Source organism: Chrysemys picta, chromosome 9 (assembly GCF_011386835.1).
Source record: "Chrysemys picta bellii isolate R12L10 chromosome 9, ASM1138683v2, whole genome shotgun sequence".
NCBI lineage: Eukaryota > Metazoa > Chordata > Testudines > Emydidae > Chrysemys > Chrysemys picta.
In genome coordinates, this window is record NC_088799.1 from 59,074,140 (window position 1) to 59,097,640 (window position 23,501).

At 52.3% G+C, this 23,501-nt stretch overlaps 1 protein-coding gene across 1 annotated transcript; it reads left to right on the forward strand.

The window, feature by feature from the left end:
• The first annotated feature begins 6,334 nt into the window (after positions 1-6,334).
• Positions 6,335-19,827, forward strand: LEAP2 (liver enriched antimicrobial peptide 2). Its single transcript, XM_065556320.1, has 3 exons — positions 6,335-6,606; positions 18,184-18,392; positions 18,840-19,827. Exons 1-3 carry the CDS (start codon positions 6,514-6,516, stop codon positions 18,874-18,876), a joined length of 339 nt encoding a protein of 112 aa, XP_065412392.1. The 5' UTR covers positions 6,335-6,513; the 3' UTR covers positions 18,877-19,827.
• The last annotated feature ends 3,674 nt before the right edge of the window (positions 19,828-23,501 follow it).

Genomic DNA, 23,501 nt, shown 5'->3' on the forward strand with positions numbered 1-23,501 from the left:
CCAGCCACGCCACTCCACTCCAGAGGATGGCCCAAGCAACAGAAGACTGTCATTCAAACAGTTTTGATTTGTAGTGTGGCTACAATAAGCAATGTGGCCTTCTCCTTCCCTCTTCCCCTCCTCCCCCACCCCATCCCACCCAGGCTACCTTATCAGTTATCTCCCCTTTTTTTTAATTAATAAAGAAAGAAGGCATGGTTTCAAAACAATAGTGACTTTATTCCCTTTGCCAGCTGTGATCAAAGGGAGGAGGATGGTTGGCTTACAGGGAATTAAAATCAACAAAGAGGGCGGGTTTTCATCAAGGAGGAACACACACAACTGTCACACCGTAGCCTGGCCAGTCATGAAACTGGTTTTCAAAGCCTCTCTGATGCGCAGCGCACCTATCTGTGCTCTTCTAATCACCCTGGTGTCTGGCTGTTCAAAATTGGCAGCCAGGCGCTTTGCCTCAACCTCCCACCCTGCCATAAATGTCTCCCCCTTACTCTCACAGATATTATGGCGCACAGAGCAAGCAGTAATAACAATGGGAATATTGGTTGTGCTCAGGTCTAACCTAGTCAGCAAACAGCGCTAGCGAGCTTTTAAACGTCCAAAGGCACATTCTATCACCATTCTGCACTTGCTCAGCCTATAGTTGAACTGCTCCTTACTGCCTGTATATGGCTTCATGAGCCATGAGAGCAAGGGGTAGGCTGGGTCTCCAAGAATAACTATTGGCATTTCAACATCCCCAACAGTAATTTTCTGCTCTGGGAAGTAAGTCCCTTCTTGCAGCTGCTCAAACAGCCCAGAGTTCCTAAAGATGCGAGCGTCATGCACCTTTCCCGGCCATCCCACGTTGATGTCGGTGAAACGTCCTTTGTGATCCACCAGTGCTTGCAGCACCATTGAGAAGTACCCCTTGCAGTTTATGTACTGGTTGGCAAGGTGGTCCGGTGCCAAGATAGGGATATGCGTTCCGACTATCGCCCCACCACAGTTAGGGATCCCATTGCAGCAAAGCCATCCAGTATGACCTGCACAATCTAATGAACACCTTCCGAGAGTCACTACCCTTGATAGCAGAACCTCAGTGATTGCACTGGCTACTTGAATCACAGCAGTCCCCACAGTATATTTTCCCACTCCAAATTGATTCCTGACTGACCAGTAGCACTTAGGCGTTGCAAGCTTCCACAGGGCTATTGCCACTCGCTTCTCAATTGTCAGGGCAGTTCTCATCTTGATACTCCTGCACTTCAGGGTGGGGGAAAGAAACTCACAGAGTTCCAGGAAAGTGGCCTTATGCAGCAAAAGTTTCACAGCCACTGGGAATCATCCCTGCAACACTATGCGGTCCCACCAGTCTGTGCTTGTTTGCCTGGCCCAGAATCGGTGTTCCACTATATCAACCAGCCCCACTGCCACCATGATGTTCCAATTGCCACATCCCGTGCTTTCAGGAAGGTCTGTGTCCATGTTCTCCTCACAATCGTCCTCGTGCTGCCGTTTCTTAGCCAGGTTCTGCACATACTGCAGTATAATGTGCGAGGTGTTTACAATGCTCGCAACAGCAGCAGTGAGCTGAGCGGGCTCCATGCTTGCCGTGCTATGGCGTCTGCACAGGTAACCCAGGAAAAAAGGCACGAAATGATTGTCTGCAGTTGCTTTCATGGAGAGAGGGAGGGGAGACTGATGACATGTACCCAAAACCACCCACAACAATGTTTTTGCCCCATCAGGCATTGGGAGCTTAACTCAGAATTCCAATGGGCAGCAGAGACTGCAGGAACTGTGGGATAGCTTCCCACAGTGCACCACTCCATGAGTCGATGCTAGCTATGGTAGTGAGGATGCACTCCGCCGACTTAATGCGCTTAGTGGGGACATACACAATCGACTGTATAAAATCGATTTCTAAAAATTGACTTCTATAAAATCGACCTAATTTCGTAGTGTAGACATACCCTTAGTTGCTTATCCTGGTTACTAACAACTGATGGTTGCTACCAGCTGGTGACTGTTTGGTAGCTCATGGGGAAGGAAGTACAAGGGAAGGGACGGGCATGACAGGGCCTGTCTGAGATCTGTGTTTCTCAGCAGGGAAGGGGCTGGGTGCTATGGGGAAAAGGGGAGGGAGATGGAGCCAGCTGGGGACTGTCATATATGGGAGGTGAGTGGGCAAAGTCTATGCCAATAGCTTGGCATGTGTGTTATCCATCAGGCCAGAGAAATGGAAACAGAGGCATAGTCTGGGGACCTGGGCCATGGAAGGACCAGGACCACCTCCAAACTAGATGTGGGCTCAGTCCTCAGCTGAGGTCTGCTCTGATCAGTGGAGGGAGGGGGCAAAGGTGGATTTATGCCTAGATCCTGGGGCAACCAGGGGACAGTCCAGCCCTGGCACAACCTAAAGCAGCCTCGGGGCTGTTCTGCCTTATGTCTCGGAGGCCATTCTGTCAGCTGGAGATCACTGAAGAGCAGCAGCATTCTGGCCATGGCACTTTCACTGGCTGCACCCCTGTGTTCACAGAGCCCAAGAATTCCCCTGGGCTGGGAAGATCACAGATCAGCCCGTTAAGTCAGAGTAGCCCAGCGCAGCCAGAGTGGGGGCAGGATCTGGCCCTTTCTTTCCTCTGATTCCCAGTTTGGGTGTTGAGGAGGGGCTCAAGGGTTGCCCTATCCTAAATTGCTTGGACTCCCAGGAGGCCTCCGCTCTGCTTGAGGGTTTGATCTGGTCCTGGCTCCCGGTGAGCAAATGTCCCCCTTGACAAGCTGTGCGGGTTTGTGTTGTTAGTGGTGTGGGAGGCCAAAGAGTGGGAGTGCCTTAGCGATGCCCATCAACACGCTTTGGTGGGCCTGCAAAACCCCCATCTAGACTCCAGCTGTGCACCTGAGTGCTATCCAAGGCCCCATGCATGCCCGTTGCGTGGCTTTTATGCTATCCAGACTCAGAGTGATATGCTCTCAGCTTCCTGTGGCTCTTTGAGAGTTAGTCCAGCAGCCAAAAGCCCAAACCCTTGCCCCATCCCAGTCACGTGGCCTCGGGTCAGAACAGGGGAAGCAGATTAGTGGGTTTTTTTAGCCCCAATGATCTCTCAGTGGTAAATAAACCAGTTCTGATAGCAGGCGAGGACACAGGCTGGGAATTGGCCTGGTCAATTATTAAACAAAGCATATTGAATCATTTTGACCAGAGATGGTGCAATATGCTGGGTCTATCCAGTCCCAGCTCCAAGCCCAGCTCTGGTGTGTGCTGAAGAGTTGGTCCAGTGGACTCTGGGTTTGGCCTTTTCAAATGCAAGCCATAGGCATGGGAAAGAAAGGCTTGGTCTATGCCCCCCACCCTCCAACCCTGTCCCCACAGCGAGTCCCCAGCTAAGGCAAGGACCCTTCCTTACAGGACACGCTCTCTTCTGTGTTGTTGGCAGCGTCTCCTCTGGAAAGCGACTGTAGAAACAGCTCTTGCACAGCTCTGTCCCAATGCGTGGCAGAGGCAGTGCTGCTCCCTGTAGCTGTCAACCGGGCAGAGTCAGCACAGCTAGAGCCAGGGAACCAGAGTCTAGCCTGGTTCGCCATCACCTTCATTACATAAATCACCTGGATACGTTCCAAGTGTGGGGGGAGACTGTGACCTCGGGGCAGCTGGTGAGCTTTGTCCCTGAAGCCCACGGCATTGCCCAGGGAGCACCATCGGAAGGTGAGGGGGCTCCCTGGCTGTCATCAAGGACAAACTCCAGCTCGACCTGCGGAGCATTTCAGGGGGGCCATGTCATTGCTGTCCCGGTGTCGGATGTTGGGTGGGAAGGCCTTGGCGATCGTATCACTCCTGAAAGCTGCCAGGGCACCTCTCTGAGGGTCAGCCAGCCCTCAGCTAATGACAGGAATGGGAGTCCACAGTCCCAGGGCCAGATTCTGCCCTTAGTGACACAGCTACAAATCCCGAGCAAGTGATGCTACACAGCAGAGTCTGGCCCTGAGCTGTGTCAATGCAAAGGCCAGTTGGGTCCTTTCACATCCAGGAGTGGAGCTCTGTGCAGTGCTAGGTCTGTAATGGGTATGTTGAATGGGGAAAGAGCAGGGACATGGCCATGGGGAGAAAGCTGAGCTGCAGGTGGCATACTCTGCCCTCTGGGGTAAGGAACGTGCTGCCAGGAAGTGCCACGCTGGGGCAGCACAGCAGACTCCTGCACTGCAGCGAGAATGGCATCATGGGCCCTCGGGATGGGGCACCTGGAGATCAGGCAGCAGCGCCGCCAGCTTTTCTGCTGCCCTAGGCAGTGGAAGGCCCCGCCCCGAAATGCTGCCCCCCACAGAGGCGGCGGAAGCTCCCGCCGCCGAAATACCACCGTGGTCGCCGCCCCCCAAATTGTAGTGCCCTAGGCCACCTAGGTCGCCTAATGGGTTGTACCGGCCCTGAGATTGAGCATCACATGGTGCCCAGCCACCCAACCATCCGTCTTGTAGATGGATGAAATGGCCTTCAACCTGCTGTTTGCTACAGGCCATTTAGTCCTGTATCCCTGCCTAGGGGAGGACAGGCAGGGTCACACTGAGCAGGACTGGGTTCTGGATTTCCTGGGGGCCTTGGGATGCTAGGTCATGACTCAGCATCGTGTGGTGATGTTGCATCTCTACAAAGTAACTTTTCCTCAGGAGGATGCTACTCAGCCCTGAGTGCCCACCTTAGCAGGGTGGGTTGGCACTGCCATGCGCAGGGGTCATGGGAGTTCAGTTCCAGCACTACCTGCCCATTGGGGTTACGTGGCTGGGGCAGCAGCAGAGCTTCTCCAAACCACATGACCCTGACCCAGAGAGGGAAGCCCAGTGGCAGATGTTCAGGATCAGCTGGGATACTCAGCTGCAGAGCTGGAGGTACCCCTGGCCCAGGCCATGGCAGGACCACTTTTGGGCTAGGCAAAACCTAGGTGGTGCTGCAACCCTGCATGCCAGGTGTCACAGCCACTCACAGATTTGGAGGGGATGGACATAGGGGTTCACAGGTTCAAGCTGCTGGGGCAGAGGTGGCAGCTCCTGAGAGGGGAAGAGGAGAGTTGGGGGAACCAATGGTCCCCAACTTGAAATGGCTCTCTGCAGCCCCTGACTGGACTCTACCCCTTTCAGCTGCACCCTGGGGTCTGGTTTGTGGCCCATAGGTAGCAGGTGGGTGGGTGGGCTCCTGGATTAGCATCAATGTGCTGCTAAATTAGCAGCTCACTTTAGAAATGCCTGTTGCCTTCCAATGGCCAATACCCTTGGGCCTCCTGAACTGGCACGGGTGGTGGCAGCTCCCCACCAGCTGGGCTCTCAGATGAGCTGCTGGAAATGCCAGCTCAGTCCACAGCTGCCCCTGTAGCACTCAGGGCCCAGCATGCTGCCCTGGCCCAGGGATTCCACATGCTACGCTGAGGAAGGTTTGGGGGGGTTAAGCCATGTTTGACCTTTCACCCAGATCAACCCCTATGTTGTTAGCCTAATTGCGCTGATTAATTCCAGCTTAGGAACTGGCTGATCAAAGTCAGTTAAAGTGGCAAACCAAACCTGGGTCAGGTCTCTGGCCTGTGTTCTGCAGGTTAGACAGATGATCACAAAGGTCCTGTAAGGCCTTACAATCTATTAACTCTATCCCACCCAGCAACCTTTCCTGAGCCTCTGTGCAAGGGGAGTGGGATGCGGAGCTGGGCACCCCTTGTGCCCCTGGCAGTAAGTAATGCCCTAGGGAATCACACCAGCTTCCACCAGGTCAGAGCTGGGTCCATTGTCTCTAATTCCTCTTTGTGTGACAGTCACCCTGAGCTGGCCCAGCGGCCTTTGTGCTGGGAGCTGCACACATAGCTAGTCAGAGACAGGCTCTGCCCCAAAGAGCTCATGGGCTAAATAGACAAGGGGCGGGAGGGAAAACTGAGGTGCAGAGCAGCAACAGGACTTGCCTGAGGTCACCCAGCAGCAGAGCTGGGACTAGAATCCAGTACCTGCTCTGCTAGGCCTCACTGGTTCTGCTATAGCCTGGAGAGCATGCAGAGCCTGATCCTGCTGCAGTCACCGAAGCACTGCCCCCCAGACTCCCTGGCCTGATGCGGCCATTGGCCCTGCACTGGGAGAACAGGGCCAGGGCCAGTGGCTGAGGGGGCAGGTATGCTCAGTGATATGGAGTCCAGGAGCACTCGGGCTGTGAGCTGGGGGCCAAGTCTCCCTTGCCCCGCTGGGTCGCTCAGCTATGTGCTGCCCACGGTGGATCCTCATCTCTCCGGGTTGCAAGGGGCTGACTGGGGAGCTGGCCTGGAGCCTTGTGGATTCAGCCACGGGGGGCGGGATAGCGGGGAGGCTGGATAAAAGGCAGGGGCGAGGGAGTTACCAAACAGCAGGCACCTGTCAAATATTTGATCACAGGAGAGACGGGTGCCAGGAAACCCAGGGGGACGGAGGAAGCACATAGGAGCCCAGGGCTAGTGGCTGGTGTGTGCTGGGTGGGTAGCACCAGGGCCGTAACCACACTTGCACCCTTCCCCAGCCGCAAACAGAGGCAGCATGGCCAGCGGGCTCCCCTCTGTGCTGTGGGGTGCAGGCATCAGGAGGGCACTGCTCATCTGCGTCCTGCTGCTGCTGCTCAGCTCCTGGCAGGTGAGTTTGGTCTGTTTGCACAGAGCATGGGGGATCAAGGGCTGAGTGTTGCTCGGGGGATACCAGCGTGAATCTGGAGCCACTCTGGCTCTGCAGTGGAGCAGGCTGCCCTGGAAAGGGCTCACCAGGTATTAATATCAATGTGCGTGCTGGGTGATTGCCAAGGGAGAGCATCGCCACCTGCCCCCAGCCTGGAGCTTAGTCAGAGGCTTAGACCCACACAGAGAGCCAGAGCCTCAGTGGGTGAGGTGGGCACAGGGTGCTATAGGCCTGGGCACTGCTTAAAGGGACTATTCCTCTGCTGTCACGGTGGGGAGAACACATGGGTGAAGCGCAGTGCAAGGAGGGATGGCTCCCCGAGCCAGGGATTCTCAGCATGTGGCCCCAGCACCCTTCAACAGCAGGGCGTGGGGGAGAGGGGGCCACCCAGCAGGAACTGGAACTGAGGAAGCTGTTGCCAGAACGGAGAAGCTGGAGCTCCACAAATGCTGAACTCCTTTGTATTTACACCAGTGCCACTGAGTGAGAGCAGGATGGGACCCACTCAGATATTTATCTACAGGCATTTCTATGGGACTGATCCCCAGAGAGTCCCAGTGCTGTGCAGCCCCACACCCATCAGGGAGGGCAATACTGTTAGCCCCATGTTACAGTGAAAACTGAGGCACAGATTAGGGAGGGGACTTGCTGGGTTACCCAGGGAGTTTGACTGAGGCAGGGGTTGAATCCAGAACTCCCAGCACCTGCTCTAAGCAAAGACTATCCAGGCAGGCTCACACAGGGACCTGGATAACCAGGCACACGCTCCCCCAGTCTGTCTGCAGTTTTACCCAGGGTTCCTCAGCAAACAGCAGCACAGAGCTCAGACAGCCCCTTAAGGCTCCCTCTGCTTTCCCTGGGACTGGCCAATAGAAGCAGGAAGCCCTGACAGCCTCACTCAGCCTGAGGCCAGGGGTTCTCATGGGGTTCCAAGTCACTGCAGCAGGACCCAGGGATTTTGACTACCTGCAAAGATATTGCATGAGGGTCTGGTGCTGTGAACCCAGCTCCTTTTCCCAGACTGCTTCTCCCACAGGGCACTATTGGATCCTACCTGTGCCTGTGAGAGACTGTACTTTATGGGCTTTCCACATACAGTTCTGCTGGTAACCCTCAATCCTGACCCACAGCCCCCTGCTAACCCATCCCTGGGCTTCTGGCAGGCACAGCTCTGCTGGTGCCCCTCAATCCCGACCCACAGCCCCCTACTAACCCAGCCCCGGATTCCTCCCCTCCCACCACAGCTCTGCAGGTGCCCCTTAATCCCGACCCATAGCCCATTGCTATTCCAGCCTTGGACTCCCCCATGACAACTCTGCCAGTGCCCCTCAATCCCAACCTGCAGCCCCCTGCTATTCCAGTCCTGAGCTTCTCACCCATCTCCGCTGATGTCATAGAATCATAGAAGATTAGGGTTGGAAAAGACCTCAGGAGGTCATCTAGTCCAACCCACTGCTCAAAGCAGGACCAACACCAACTAAATTATCCCAGCCAAGGCTTTGTCAAGACGGTCCTTAAAAACCTCTAAGGATGGAGATTCCACCATCTCCCTACGTAACCCATTCCAGTCCTTCACCACCCTCCTAGTGAAATAGTGTTTCCTAATATCCAACCTAGACCTCCCCTACTGCAACTTGAGACCATTGCTCCTTGTTCTGTCATCTGCCACCACTGAGAACAGCTGAGCTCCATCCTCTTTGGATCCCTCCTTCAGGTAGTGAAGGCTGCTATCAAATCCCCCCTCACTCTTCTCTTCTGCAGATTAAACAAGCCCAGTTCCCTCAGCCTCTCCTCGTAAATCATGTGCCCCAGCCCCCTAATGATTTTCGTTGCATTCCGCTGGACTCTCTCCAATTTGTCCACATCTTTTCTGTAGTGGGGGGCCCAAAACTGGACACAATACTCCAGATGTAGCCTGACCAGTTACGAATAGAAGGGAATAATCACTTCCCTCAATCTGCTGGCAATGCTCCTACTAATGTAGCCCAATATGCCATTAGCCTTCTTGGCAACAAGGGCACACTGCTGACTCATATCCAGTTTATCATCCACTGTAATCCCCAGGTCCTTTTCTGCATAACTGCTGCTTAGCCAGTTGGTCTCCAGCCTATAGCAGTGCATGGGATTCTTCCATCCTAAGTGCAGGACTCTGCACTTGTCCTTGTTGAACCTCATCAGATTTTTTTTGGCCCAATCCTCCAATTTGTCTAGGTCACTCGGACCTTATCCCTACCGTCCAGCGTATCTACCTTTCCCCGCAGCTTAGTGTCATCCGCAAACTTGCTTAGGGTGCAATCTATCCCATCATCCAGATCATTAATAAAGATGTGGAACAAAACCGGCCTCAGGACCGACTCCTGGGGCACTCCGCTTGATACCGGCTGCCAACTAGACATCAAGCTGTTGATCACTATCCGTTGAGCCGACAATCTAGCCAGCTTTATATCCACCTTATAGTCCATTCATCCAATCCATACTTTTTTAACTTGCTGGCAAGAATACTGTGGGAGACCATATCAAAAGCTTTGCTAAAGTCAAGATATATCATGTCCACTGCTTTCCCCATATCCACTTATCTCATCATAGAAGGTAATCAGGTTGGTCAGGCATGACTTGCCCTTGGTGAATCCATGTTGACTGTCCCTCCATCGTGGCCTGAAATGGGGCATGGAGCTCAGAGTTTAGAAAGATTGAGAAGCCATGCAGATGGGAGGGGATGGGACAGGAATGGGAACTGCTCCTGCAACAGGGATTAACTAAGGAAAGCTCATAGCCCAGTTTGTCCAGACCAGGGGTCGGCAACCTACGGCATGCATGCCAAACAAGCCGGTTTTGAGTGGCACGCTTCTGCCTGCGGCAGTCCCGGCCCTCAGCCCCACTCAGCCCTCCCCCCCCGCACTGCTCTCCCCTGCGTGGGCAGGAGACAGAAGCTTGGTCCTGCGCCAGCCAAGCTTCCCCCCTCCCCCACTTCTTCCCCCAGCCTGGTACTTTCCTGCCCCTCCTTCTCTCCTTCCCTGCGCCGATCAGCTGATGGCCCTTGCGAGGGAGAGGGGGAGGAGTGGCAGCATGCTTGCTGCTCTGTAGAGGAGGCAGAAAAGAGGTAGGGATGGGGCCTTGGGGAAGGGGATGGAACAGGGCATATCCCTTCCAGCCCCCTGACATGAGCCACTCAGGGCAGGGGACTGGGAGCACCCTCACAAGCTGAGCACCTCAGCCCTCTGCCCTGACCCCTGAACCTCCCTCCACCCTCACTGTCCTCTGCCCTGACCCCTGCACCCCCCATGCACACCCAGCCTTCTGCCCTGCAGCCCCCACACCCCCACTGCCCTCTGCTGACCCCTGAACCCCCCCACACACTCAGCCTTTTGCCCTGCACCCCCACAGCCCCCATCCCTCTATCCTGACCCCTGCACCCCCCCACACACCCAGCCTTCTGCCCTGACCCCTGAACCCCCACACACACCCCCAGTCCTCTGCCCTGACCCCTGAACCCCCCCCCCCAGGTCTGGGATCCCTGCTGCCGGCCCCTTGCCAGCCGGCGTCCCGGCCGCAGGCCCCGCTCAGCCCCCTTCCGGCCTAGGTGAACAGAACCCCAGGCTGGCAGTGGGCTGAGCAGGCTGGCGGTGTAAAATCAGCATTTTAATTTAATTTTAAATGAAGCTTCTTAAACATTTTGAAAACCTTTTTTACTTTACATACAACAATAGTTTAGTTATATAATATAGACTTATAGAGAGAGAGACCTTCTAAAAAACATTTAAAATGTATTACTGGCACGCGAAACCTTAAATTAAAGTGAATAAATGAAGACTTGGCACACCACTTCTGAAAGGTTGCCTACCCCTGGTCCAGACTATTCCCCCATTCCCGCTCTGACCTATCTGCCTTTCCTCCTGCTGAGCAACTCCACTCTGGGGCCACATCCTCAATGCCGGTATTTAGATGACTAACTCCCTTTACTACCTTTGAGGCTCTGGGTGCATGTGTATGGATCAGCGCCACATGCTGGGGTCTCCCCATACAGGGCAGGTCCATGCCCACACTCCCAATGCAAGGCACTTTGAAATGGCAAGTGAATCCTGGCCTAGCGCTGTGAGTGGCCTCCTGGCCAAGGGTCCCAGCAGAGAGACAGCTCCTCATCCTTGAGAAGAGATGGGTCCACCTGACCGAGAAGGGGAAGAGCAACTTTCTTTGTGCACCAGCTCGCCACCCTAGGGAGAAGGGTTTTAAATGAGGTTGTAAGGGGGCAGGTGATAAAAGCTCACAGGTCAGTACCCACCTTAAGAGAGGGTTAGATTTTGGGGGAACGTGGAAAATTACAACAAGGTCATAAAAACAGCACGAGGGAAAAGAGTGGGGGAATCTGCTTGACATCTTAGATGTCTGTACCCAAATGAAAGGCATATGGGGAATAAACAGGAAGAATTGGAAGTATTAATTTATAAGGTAAATTATTCCTTAATAGGCACCACAGAGACTTGGGGGGATAATCTCATGACAGGAATATTGGTATCGAGGAGTACAACTTGTTGAGGAAGGACAGGCAGGGTAAAAAGGGAGGAGGGGTTGCATTGTACATCAAGAATATATGCACTTGCTCTGAGGTCAAGAAGGAGGTGAGAGGCAGACCAGTTAAGAGCCTTGGGGTAAAGATAAATAGGGTAAAAAACAGGAACTACATCATGGTAGGGGTCTGCTACAGACCACCAAATCAGGAAGAGAAGCTGGATGAGGCATTTCTAGAACAAATAACAGAATATCCAGTACGCAAGCCCTGGTAGTAATGGGGGATTTTAACTATGCAGACATCTGTAGGAAAAGTGATATGGCAAAACAACAAATTTCCAATAAGTTCTTCGAGTGTGTTAGGGATGACTTCTTGTTTCAGAAAGTGGAGGAAGTAACCAGGGAGACAGCTGTTTTAGACTTGATTCTGCCCAACAGGGAGGAACTGGTAGTGAATCTCAAGGTGGAAGGCAATTTGGGTGAAAGTGATCATGAAATGATAGATTTCATGATTCTAAGGAAAGGAAGCATGAGTAGGGTCACCAACCCTCCAGCGTTGTCCTGGAGTCTCCAGGAATTAATCTTTAATTAGAGATTATGTCATGTGGTGAAACCTCCAGGAATATGTCCAACCAAAATTGGCAAACCTGAGCATGAGAGCAGCAGAATAAGGACATTGGACTTCAAAAAGCAGACTTTAACAAACTCAAAGAACTGGCAGGTAAGGTCCTTTGGGAAAACAGAATTCAGCAGAGCTGCCAGTTTCTCAGGGAGACAATATTAAGGCACAATTGCAAAGTATCCCAATGCGAAGGAAAGATAGGAAGAACAGGAAGAGGTCAATATGGTTCCATCAGCTCTTTCATGACCTGAAAATCAAAAAGGAATCCTACGAGAAGTGGAAACATGGACAAATTGCTAAGGAGAAACAAAACATGTAGGAATAAAATCAGAAAGGCTAAGGCACAAAATGAGTTACAACTAGCAAGGAACATATAGGGCAATAAGGAGAGACTCTTTAAATACATTAGGGTAGGGGTGGGTAAACGTTTTGGCCTGAGCATATGGGTATCGAAATTGTATGAAGGTCCATGAATGCTCACAAAATTAACAATTCAGTGATGTAGAGTTTATTTCTGTTTAATAAAGATACATGAGGATGTTTCGTTGAAAAATGGTGACTCAAATTGTACTCCTTGAACACTGTGATGCTCCCCTGACTGCTGCCCTTATTTCAAACTGCTGTTTTACAAGATTGCACGCACTGTGAAAAAACTGGGCACTCACTGTAGCCTGGATTTGTCGGACGTCAGTGCTCCTGTCAATTTTGAACCATAGCACTCTAGCCCAGAGCCCATATGGATGGACAAGAGGAGGCAGAGAGACACACTTGTAACTTTATGCCCCACCCTCCTCCCAAAAATGGCATATTTGAAGCAGTGCGGTGAAGTCGCACCTGCAGTGTGGCTCTGTGTGTGCAGAAAGATGGTAGAATTATGAGTCAGGGGCTGAGAAGTGCCAGGCAGAGCGGAGCAAGCCCCCGACCCAGCTCCCCAGCCAGTGTGCTGGGCTGAGCGGAGCAAGCCCCCAGTCCCGCTCCCTGGCAGGAGCTCAAGGGCTGGATAAAAAGGTCTGCGGGGCCAGAGGCAGCATTAGGGGCAGGAGAAAGATGAAGGAAAATGTAGGTCCTCTACTTGGCAGGGAAGGAGATTTAATAACTGATGACATCAAGAAAGCTGAGCTGTTTAATGCCTATTTTGCTTCTATCTTTATTAAAAAGTTTAATGGTGAACAGATGCTCGACATAATATTAACAAGGGGGAAGGAATGCAAGTCAAATAGGGGAAGAACGGGTTAAAGAATATTTGAATGTTAGATGTATTAATGTCAACAAGGACTGATGAAATTCATCCTGGGGTACTTAAGGAACTAGCTGAAGCAATCTTGGAACCACTAGCAATTATCTTTGAGGCCCCAAAAGACTGGAGAAGGGCAAATATACCTCTATCTGTCTTTAAAAAGGGGAACAAAGAGGACCAGGGAATTATAGACCAGTCAGTTTAACATCAGTACCTGAAAGATATTGGAACAAATTATTAAACAATCAGTTTGTAAGCACCAGGAGGATAATAGGGTTATAAGGAATAGCCAGCATGGATTTGTCTAGAACAAATCATGTCAAATGAACCTAATTTCCTTCTTTGACAGGATTACTGGTGTAATGGATGGTGGAACCAGTAGATGTAATATATCTTGACATTAGTAAGGCTTTTGATAAGTCCCACATGATAGTCTCATAAGCAAACTAGGGAGATTTGGTCTAGATGAAATTACTGTAAGGTGGGTGCACAACTGATTGAGAGACTACTCAGGGACTAGTTATCAATGGAAGTAGTCACACTGGGAGGGTGTATCTAGTGAGGTCCCACATGAGTCAGTCCTGGGTCCAGTGCTATTCAATATTTTCAGTAATGGAGTGGATAGTATGCTTATAAAATACGTAGCTGACACCAAACTGGGGTAAGGGATTGCAAGTATTTGGAAAACAGGATTAGAATTCAAAATGATCTTGACAAATTGGAGAATTGGTCTGAATTCAACAGGATGAAATTCAATAAAGACAAGTGCAAAGTACTACACGTAGGAAAAATCAAAAGCAGAACTACAACATGGGGAATAAGTGGCTAGGTAGTAGTACTGCTGAAAACCATCTGGCACTTATACTGGATCACAAATTGAATATGAGACAATGAAGTGATGCAGCTGTGAAAAAGGCCAATACTCTGGGGTGTATTAACAGGAGTGTCATATGTAAGATATGGGAGGTAATTGTCCTATTCCACTTGGCACCGGTGAGGCCTTAGCTGTACCGTGTCCAGTACAAATTGTCCAGGAGAAATTGGAGAGAGTCCAGAGGAGAGCAACCAAAATGATAAAAGGTTCAGAACACCTGACCTATGAGGAAAGGTTAAAAACCTGGGCATGTTTAGTCTTGAGAAAAGAAGACTGAGGGGAAACCTGATCACAGTCTTCAGATACATTCAGGACTGTTTGTGGTGTTTAGATGCTGCATGTGATTATTAGAACTGGGAGCACAGGCTGTTGGGAGTCTGAAAGGACAGGAAACAGGAAGGAGGGGGGAGGAGTTGAGGAGGCTGGGAGAGTTACAGAGTGTGCAGCTACAGCTTGGAGAAAAGACTTCCACTGTAAATAAAGTTCTGTTGAAGTTGTTAATACTTTGCTTGGTGGATACAACATTTTGGCGATGAGGATGGATCTTCTGCCTCTGAACCCACCTGCACCTTTTCTGCAAAGCCCAGGTGAGCCTCCAATTGCTTTTACTGCCTGGATCCGTATGTTTGAGACTTATCTGCTTGCAATCAGTGCTACAGAGATTTCTGAAGTAAGAAAGAGTGCTCTGCTAATCCACTGCCTTGGAGCAGAAGGGCAGCATATATTTTACACTTTTCCCCTTGCAGATGATAAATATGAGACTGCACTCACTGCATTAAAGAACTTTTTTGTGCCAAAAGTGAATGTAGTAGCTAATCGCTACAGATTTCGCCAGCGTGAGCAGAAACCAGGGGAGACTATAATGCAGTATATGGCTTCTCTGAGGAGTCTGATTGTAACTTGTGACTTTGGGAATATGGCAGATGAGATGATTAGAGACCAGCTCATTGAGAAAACAACCATGCTTCATGTAAGAGAACGCTTACTTCCAGAACCACAACTTACACTAGAAAAAGCAATAACCATTGCTACTCAGATTGAGTCAGCTACAGCTGAAGCCAAAATAATGAGCCAGGGTACAGCAGGCCCAGTCCAGGCTGTGACTCCTTTGCAGAAAAGTTCACTATCACTGCAGACAAACAATTGCAAAAGGAAAACTAATGAAAAGCCACTGAATCAGCAAATGCAAAATACAGTAAAAGCATGCTTTCGCTGTGGATCCCCACAACATCTTGCAAGCTACACAGGATGTCCAGCAAAAGTAGCTCAGTGCAATCATTGCAAAAAGATTGGGCATTTTGCTAAAGTATGTCACAGTAGCCAGTTCAATCAACAGGTGCATGCAGTTACAATACCAGATGTTACTGTGCTGAGTGTAGACAAAATCACTACTGCACATATTCCAGAACAGATAAAGAGCACTGTAAATGTTTCTGCCATACCCTCAGTCAAATCACACTCTATTCAGCTAATGTTGGACACCGGCTCAGCAGTATCTATACTACCTGATTCCATCTATTTGCATTACTTTAAAGATGTGCCTCTTACTGAACCCAAACTTCACTTGGTATGCTATTTGAAAAACCATATTCCAGTACATGGCTGCTTGCCAGCAATAGTTACTTTTGGTGATCGCTGTGTAACTGCGGAATTCTACATTGTTCACAAAGGCACTCCTATCCTTGGCAGAGATTTAATTAGCTGCTTTAAATCTCAGGGTAGTTAATGGACGAATTGATCTTCCTCAGCAAAGCACTCTTGCGGTACACACACCAGTTTCAGCTGGGACCCAACTCCAGGTTGAGAAGAAACTCGGCTGTGCTTATGGGTTTCTGCATAAAGTTAAAATGCGGAATAATGTGTTGCCTGTACGACAGAAATTACGGCGCTTACCATTTTCAGTCTGGGAAGCTGTTTCAGAGGAACTTAGAAAACTTGTTCAAAAGGACATTATTGAAGAGATTAACTCCTCGGAATGGGTTTCACCTATAGTAGTGACGCAGAAGAAGGGTGGAGACATTCGCCTTTGTGTGGACTTAAGGGAGCCAAATAAAGCTATTGTGATTGACAGCCATCCTCTTCCTCACATAGAGGAAGTATTTGCAGAACTCCGTGGAGCAAAGATGTTTTCTACTCTTGATTTGCAGAGTGCATACCACCAGGTTATGTTGCACGAAGATAGCAGAGAGCTCACAGCATTTATTACACACGAGGGACTATTTTGTTTTAAACGTGTTCCATATGGTCTCGCATCAGCCCCAAGTGCCTTTCAAAAAATGATGTCATTGATTCTGAAGAATCAACATGGAGTTCAGTGCTATTTGGATGATATTATTGTGTTTGGAAATACTACCGAGGAGCATGACAATAACCTGCAGTCTGTACTAAACTGCATCAGCAAAGCAGGCCTCAAGTTCAATAGGTCCAAATGCAAATTTAGACAAACTGAACTCCCCTTTCTGGGGCATACAATTTCACAGGCTGGACTAAAACCTGATCCAGATCATATCCTGGCAATTTCAAATGCTCCTCCTCCAACAGATTTGCAAACCTTACGTTCCTTCTTGGGTCTTACCTCCTGGTATGCAAAATTCATTCCCAATTATGCTTCTGTCATTGAACCGTTACGAGAATTACTACGGAGAAGTTCAACCTTAGTGTGGACAACGGATGCACAAGTTAGTTTCGAAAGGGTGAAAGGCTTGATTGTACATAGTCCAGTACTTGCATTATTCAGTCCCGCATTGCCCACAACTGTAACTACTGATGCTTCTGATTATGGACTTGGGGCTGTCCTCACACAACTTCATGAGGACAACACAGAGAGGACTATTGCATTTGCTTCAAGGACACTAAGTAATGCTGAGAGAAAATATTCTACAGTTGAAAAAGAAGCACTTGCTTGTGTCTGGGCTACAGAAAAATGGAGAACTTACCTGTGGGGCCGCACGTTCAAGTTGCGCACAGACCACAGCCCTTGGACAACGTTGCTCACCACGAAAGGACTGGGAAGAGCAGGATATTGTATTGCTAGATGGTCTGCAAGACTACTTTCTTTCAATTATGAACTGGAATATAAGCCCAGTGCTGGGGTCTGGACTAGATGACCTCTCAGGATCCCTTCTAGACCTATATTGCTATGATTCTCACCCTTTGCTCATATAGGGACCATGGCCAGAAATCCCAGCCAAGTGGACAATGCTGGAGCCCACTGCTGTCCATGCTGGGACCATCTTGCTCCCTCCCTGTTTGACTGTGAGGCCACAGGGAGATCTGGCCCATCCCACCAGCATCAATGGCACTCACACAGCAGGGGCTGCTGGATGGTGACCCCAGCCACAGAGACAGAGCTGCACTGCAGGGTCGTGGCCAGCATGGTCCCTCCCACCTGCTTCTTACTGCCACCTGGGATCTCTTCCTCTACCACACTGCTGGAGCCCAGTCCCACCAACCTGCAAGTCCTAGCCCTGGGGCTGGGGTGAGACTGATCTGTGGGCTTAAGAGACACACAATACATACCCCTCTGCAGCTCCAGGGGAAGCTCTCACCCAGTCAAGACGCATTGCTGTCTAGTAGAGCAGAGAAGGAGAGGACTCCTGGGTCCTATTCATGGCCCTGACACTGCTTCCATGTGTGTCCCTACATGAATGGCTTTGATCCCTCTGTGCCTCAGTTCCCTGTCTGTTACACAGGGTGATGAGCATGGGGGCAGGACTTTGGGCACCAATATGTGAGGCTCTCTGAGATGCCAGAGCCAAGTGCTTCCCCCGGAGAGCCCTGTATTGCCCCACATCATCATGGATTGAACATCATAACTAGCCTCCAGGTGGCTGGGGCTGACCAAGGGTCTTTCAGACGGGGAACTCCCTGCACGCCCCATCTGCTGGCTCTCTCCACACCACAGCCAAGGTCTGATCCAGCTGCCTTGATGTTAGATCCCCACAATGGCCATTGGGGTCTGCTCGCCAGGCTGGGCGTTAAAGAACAGGTGATGACTGAGGAGGAGGAGGTCCCTGTACTGAACTGGGAGGGCATGGGGCTGTTCCCTCCTGAACTTCTCCCTGCCCCACCCCAGCCTGGGCCTTGGAATGCCAGGTGGCCGCCTCTTATGTTGGTGCTTCTCCCATTCCAGCTCTCCTTGTCCCAGGGCCTCTGGATCACAAAGCCCATGCTGTGACTGGCCTGCCCCTTGGTGGAGTGTAGTGCTGACCTGATGCCAGTCTCAGAGGAGTTGGGGGACGGAGGTGAGCCCTAGCAACTCCCTCTGTGGGACTGACCAGCCCTCTCATGTCACTCTAGGGAACATCAGGTCCTGCCGGGAGCAGGATATTGCTCAGCGCCACAGCCAGCCAGGTCTCCTCCCCACCTGCCATTCTCAAGTCAGGCCCTGATGGGGGACCCACACGCCACCGGGCAGTCAGGATGACGCCCTTCTGGAGGATGGTGGGCAGCAAACCACTGGGAGCCTACTGCCGGCACGGCCTGGAGTGCAGCACCAAGATGTGCAGGTGAGTCTGGAGCTCCGGGGGAGCGCTACTATTCCGGCTCTGGGCTATCCACCCCACTCTGCTGGTGCCCCTCAATCCCAACCTGCAGCTCCCTGCTAACCCAGCCCTGGGCTCCCCACATGCACAGCTCTGCTGGTGCCTCTCAGTCCCGAGCCACAGCCCCCTTCTATTCCAGCCCTAGGTTCCCCCCAGCCCGCCAGCTCTGCCGGTGCCCCTCAGTCCTGAGCCCCCACCTCTCCCCGACTTGGGGGTGGTTGGAGCTGGGGACTGGGTTTGAGCCTGTTTCTATGGTTCACCCTTTTGAGATGGGGGCACTAATGGTGGGTGTGCAGGGGATGGAGATGAATTGGGGAGCAGAATGCGGGCATGCAATCAGGAGATCCCGCTGCCTAGAGTATGGGGGTGATGTACTCTCCCCCTAGGCTCACAGCTGTTTTGCCTCCCCAGGAACGGGCACTGTGCTCCCCCACAGTACGAATGCTGAAAGCTGGAAGCTGATGCAATCCCGGCTGGAGACAATGCTCCCCATCTACCCCCAGGCTCAGAGCATCTGCAGACTGGAGGCCATCAATACTTGCCCCTGGGGTGGGACTGTGAGACACATGATCCAGAGCCCTGCAATCACCACTTGGGGGCGAGGGCTCCAGCCTCCCCACACAGGTGGGAGTGTGTCCCAGTCTCCTCACATGCACCCTCGGTGAAGGGGAAAGTATTCATAGTTCCAGCGGGGGCCAATTCCAAGTCTGACCCAGCACCCCCCCCCCCCAGCAGCAGCCATCTGGGGGGCTCCCATAGTGAAGCCTGCACAGACCCAAGCTGCTCGCAGGGACTGTTGTTGCTCCTGATATTGAATGGGGGCTGAGAGTGCAAGGATTACCCCAACAGGAGCTGGGAGACCAGACCCTTCCTGGCCCCAGCGTTGCTCTGTGCAAGGAAAATTGGGACTCTTAAAGGAGCCACATGCGCAAGCAGTTGCCACTCTATAGGGGCTGAGATCCCTCCTCAGAGCCAGCCCAACGGAAATGCCCCTCTGGCCCTACCCAGCAGAGAGATCCTTTTTGTGCCTTCATGCCAAGCCAAGAAAGCATCCCACCTTGGGGTCCCTCTCCTTCCCCAGGGGCTGGGCAGACTCCCAGCCTGCCCCTGGGGACAGGCTCTAGGTGCAGGCTGGAAGTCTACTGGGGGGATATCTTCCTGAGGTGGGGGTTCCCACACTCCCCCATTGCAAGGTGATGGGCAGCACCCAAACTGCCGCTGCAGGGACCCCAGGGTGGCACCTGGGGTAAACATGGACTTCTTACTGGAGAGCCCTGAATCCCCCAAGGCTCCTGGTTGGCTGTGTCACCTGCAGTGTGCTGGGTGCCCCAAGACTGCACCTCACAGACTGTTTGAACCTACGTTGCTTGCTCAAACAATAAATGCCTCTGGCCTGAAAGTTTGTGACTTCCTGACTCTTTCTGAAGGGAGCAGAAAGCATTCACTCCCTGGTTTCCCCAGCAATCCAACCCTGCAGCTGATCAGCTCTGGGCACCCCAGGCAGCTGTGCCTAGGAGCTGGGATGTGTTAGTCGCCATCAGGGCTGGGCAAATACCCATGTCCCCCAGTAGTCCCTTGGCTGCAAGCTGAGCTCCTTTGGCCTGTGTTCCCAGGGAACATGTGTTAGTAGGACCATTCTAACGCACATGTTTGTTGGCAGGGTGCGTGGGAACGGCAATGTGGAGAATATCAGCAGTCGGCAGAAGGCCAGTGCACGACCGCTTGGTTTTCACAAGCTCCCCCACAGCCAGTTAGGGACCCGGCCTCTGTGCTGTCTGAAGTGCAAACACTGTGGGTTGGCAGGCCCAGGCCATACCACTTTGAAGAGATAACTGAGCCAATAGCACCAGGTCCACTGATGTGGCTTAGATGAAAAGCCAAAGAAACATGTCCCAGGCCAACAGAGAAGCACCTGTGTTTTCTCTTTGCCAGCACATGGGCCTAGCTCCTTCCTGCACATGCAGGCTGGCTCTGTGCCAAGTGAGACAGGGATAGTTTCCTGCATGCAAGGCCTGATCCCGAGCAGTGCTGAACTCACCCCACGCACGTGGCCTAAGTGTGCTCAGCAACAGTTCTTTGCCCAGTTCTAAAGGCACCGTGTCAACTTGGCCTGCTGCACTGCTCCAGGGACCAGGGCCAGCCTGGAAGAGGTGGAGTTGTGGCGCTTAGGGCAGCAGTAGTGTGCAAAGCATTGTGCACTGTAAGGTATAGCCACATGCTGGAGATGTGCCTGCCCAGCCCTGGGGAGAGGCTGATCTCAGGGGGTGCTGTTACTATAAGTGATGCTGCTATACAGCTGCCTTCCTCCTTGATCCTCTAACATGCTTTGCATGGCTTTCCATTGCAGAGATCCTGCCCCACATGGGACTGGGGCTCCTGCTTTGGGTCTCAATACATGCCCCAGGTTCCAACACCTCCCACAAGCCCACAGCAAAATTCAGATACAGGGGCCTGGTGGGGGGTGACCCTCCCCCCCCCCATTCAGTACGGATGGCCTCCAGCCCAGAACAGATGCTGCCATAAGTTTGCTTCCCATCACTTGGCAGTAGGGTGTCAAGGCGTCCGGTTTGCTGACTGGGCCGTTAAAAGTCCTGTCGGCGGCACAGCAGGGGCCCGGGGCTAAGGCAGGCTCCCTGCTAGCCCTAGCTCCACGCAGCTCCTGGAAGTGGCCGCCAGGTCCCTGCAGCCCCTAGACACACGGGCAGCCAGGGAGGCTCAGCATGCTGCCCTCGCCCCAAAGGCCAGCTCCGCAGCTCCCATTGGCCGGGAATCGCAACCAATGGGAGCTGCAGGGGTGGCGCCTGTGGCCGTGAGAGCAGCGTGTGGAACCTCCCTGGCTGCCCATGCATCTAGGGGCTGCAGGGACCTGGCAGCCACTTCCCAGGAGTCACGGCAATGCTGCCGGGACCCCCTACCCCAAACCCTCTCCTGCGCCCCAATCTCTTGCCCCACCCCAGGGTCCCCTCCCACATCCAAATTCCCTCCCAGAGCCCACCCCCCAACACTCCAACACCCTGTCCCAGCCCCCTCCTGCACCCCAAATCCCTCATCTCCAGCCCCACTCCAGAGCCTGCATCCCCAGCTGGAGTCCTCACCCCCCTCCCACACTCCAAACCCCTGCCCCAGCCTGGAGCCCTCTCCCGCACCCTGAACCCCTTATTTTTGGCCCCACCCCCCCAGCCCAAAGCCCAACCCCCTGTACCCCAACCCCCAGCCCGGAGCCCTCTCCTGCACCCCAAACCCCTCATCCTCAGCCCCACCCCAGAGCTAGGGTGACCAGATGTCCCGATTTTATAGGGACAGTCCCGATTTTTGGATCTTTTTCTTATATAGGTGCCTATTACCCCCCACCCCCGTCCCGATTTTTCACATTTGCTGTCTGGTCACCCTACCCAGAGCCCACAGCCAGAGCCCTCTCCCCCCGAACCCCAACTCCCTGCCCCAGCCCAGTGAAAATGAGTGAGGGTGGGGAATGGAGCGAGCGGGGCCGGGACCTCAGAGAAGGGGCGGGGCAGGGGTGTTTGATTTTGTGTGATTAGAAAGTTGGCAACGCTACTTGGCATTGGCAGGCTGGCACAAAACGGGGCCCAGGGCTCCAACCTGTAACTTCCCATTTGCCTGGTTCCAGTGCAAGGGCTGTGTTTGCTGTGCTCGCACTGCCACCTGGTGGCTGATCTCAGCAGGTTCAGCTCTAATCTATAAGTTTCAGAGTAGCAGCCGTGTTAGTCTGTATCCGCAAAAAGAACAGGAGTACTTGTGGCACCTTAGAGACTAACAAATTTATTAGAGCATAAGCTTTCGTGGACTACAGCCCACTTCTTCTGTATGCATCCGAAGAAGTGGGCTGTAGTCCACGAAAGTTTATGCTCTAATAAATTTGTTAGTCTCTAAGGTGCCACAAGTACTCCTGTTCTTTTCTGTAATCTATAAACTCCCTTGGGATGGTTTGTGCAGTCACTGGGCTGTGAGTTTCTTGGTGCTGAGCAAGGCTGCTCCATCCACAGCATAGAGATTCATAGAATCTAAGGTCAGGAGGAGCCATTGTGATAATCTAGTCTGACCTCCTTGTGATGGGTTCGGTCACAGAAACCCCCTTGGGACTGTCACCTGATGTGCTGAAATCACCTCTGAGCCCGTTTTCCCTGTCAGCTTGGGACTGCAGAACCCTGCCTTGTTGAGCCAGACACACTAGCCTGCTGCAACACAGACCCAGGTCTGGTCCATGCCCCCAAAGCTGCAGACTTTAACCAAAATCTCCAGCACCCAGAAACCCAGCTCCCAGTGGGATCCAAACCCCAAATAAATCCATTTTATTCTGTATAACGCTTATACAGGGTAAACTCATAAATTTCCACCCTCTATAACACTGAGAGAGAGATGCACAATTGTTTGCTCCCCCAGGTATTAATCACTTACTCTGGGTTTACTAATAAACAAAAGTGATTTTATTATTAAGTATAAAAAGTAGGATTTAAGTGGTTCCAAGTAATAACAGACAGAACAAAGTAAGTCACCAAGCAAAATAAAGCAAAAACATGCAAGTCTAAGCCTAATACATTAAGAAACTGTTTACAGATAAAATCTCACCCTCACAGATGTTCAAATAAGCTTCTTTCACAGACTAGACTCCTTCCTAGTCTGGGCCCAGGGCCAGTGCACAGAAGTTTCGTGCCCTAGGCAAAACTTCCACCTTGCGCCCCCATGCAGCCCTGCGGCAGCTCCCCGCCCACCCCTCCGCCATGAGGCGCCCCCCGCCACGGCAACTCCACCCCCCCCCGGGGAGTCATGCGGCAGCTCCCCACTCCAGCTCACCTCTGCTTCGCCTCCTCCCCGAGCACACCACCCCCGCTCTAATTCTCCTCCCCTTCCAGGCTTGTGGCGCCAAACAGCTGATTGGTGCTGCAAGCCTGGGAGGCGGGAGAACTGGAGCGGCAACCACACGCTTGGGGAGGGGGCGTAGGAATGCTGTAAAAAAAATTGGGGGCACCGCTTTTTGGCGCCCCCAAATCTTGGCGCCCTAGGCAACTGCCTAGTTTGCCTTAATGGTAGCACCGGCCCTGTCTGGGCCCAATC

Excerpts from the sequence above, each read along its gene's own strand:
- LEAP2 (XM_065556320.1), top strand. The coding sequence starts at position 6,514 with ATGGCCAGCGGGCTCCCCTCTGTGCTGTGGGGTGCAGGCATCAGGAGG. Across the intron at positions 6,607-18,183 it reads TGCTGCTCAGCTCCTGGCAG|GGAACATCAGGTCCTGCCGG; the intron begins GTGAGTTTGGTC and ends ATGTCACTCTAG. Across the intron at positions 18,393-18,839 it reads TGCAGCACCAAGATGTGCAG|GAACGGGCACTGTGCTCCCC; the intron begins GTGAGTCTGGAG and ends TTGCCTCCCCAG.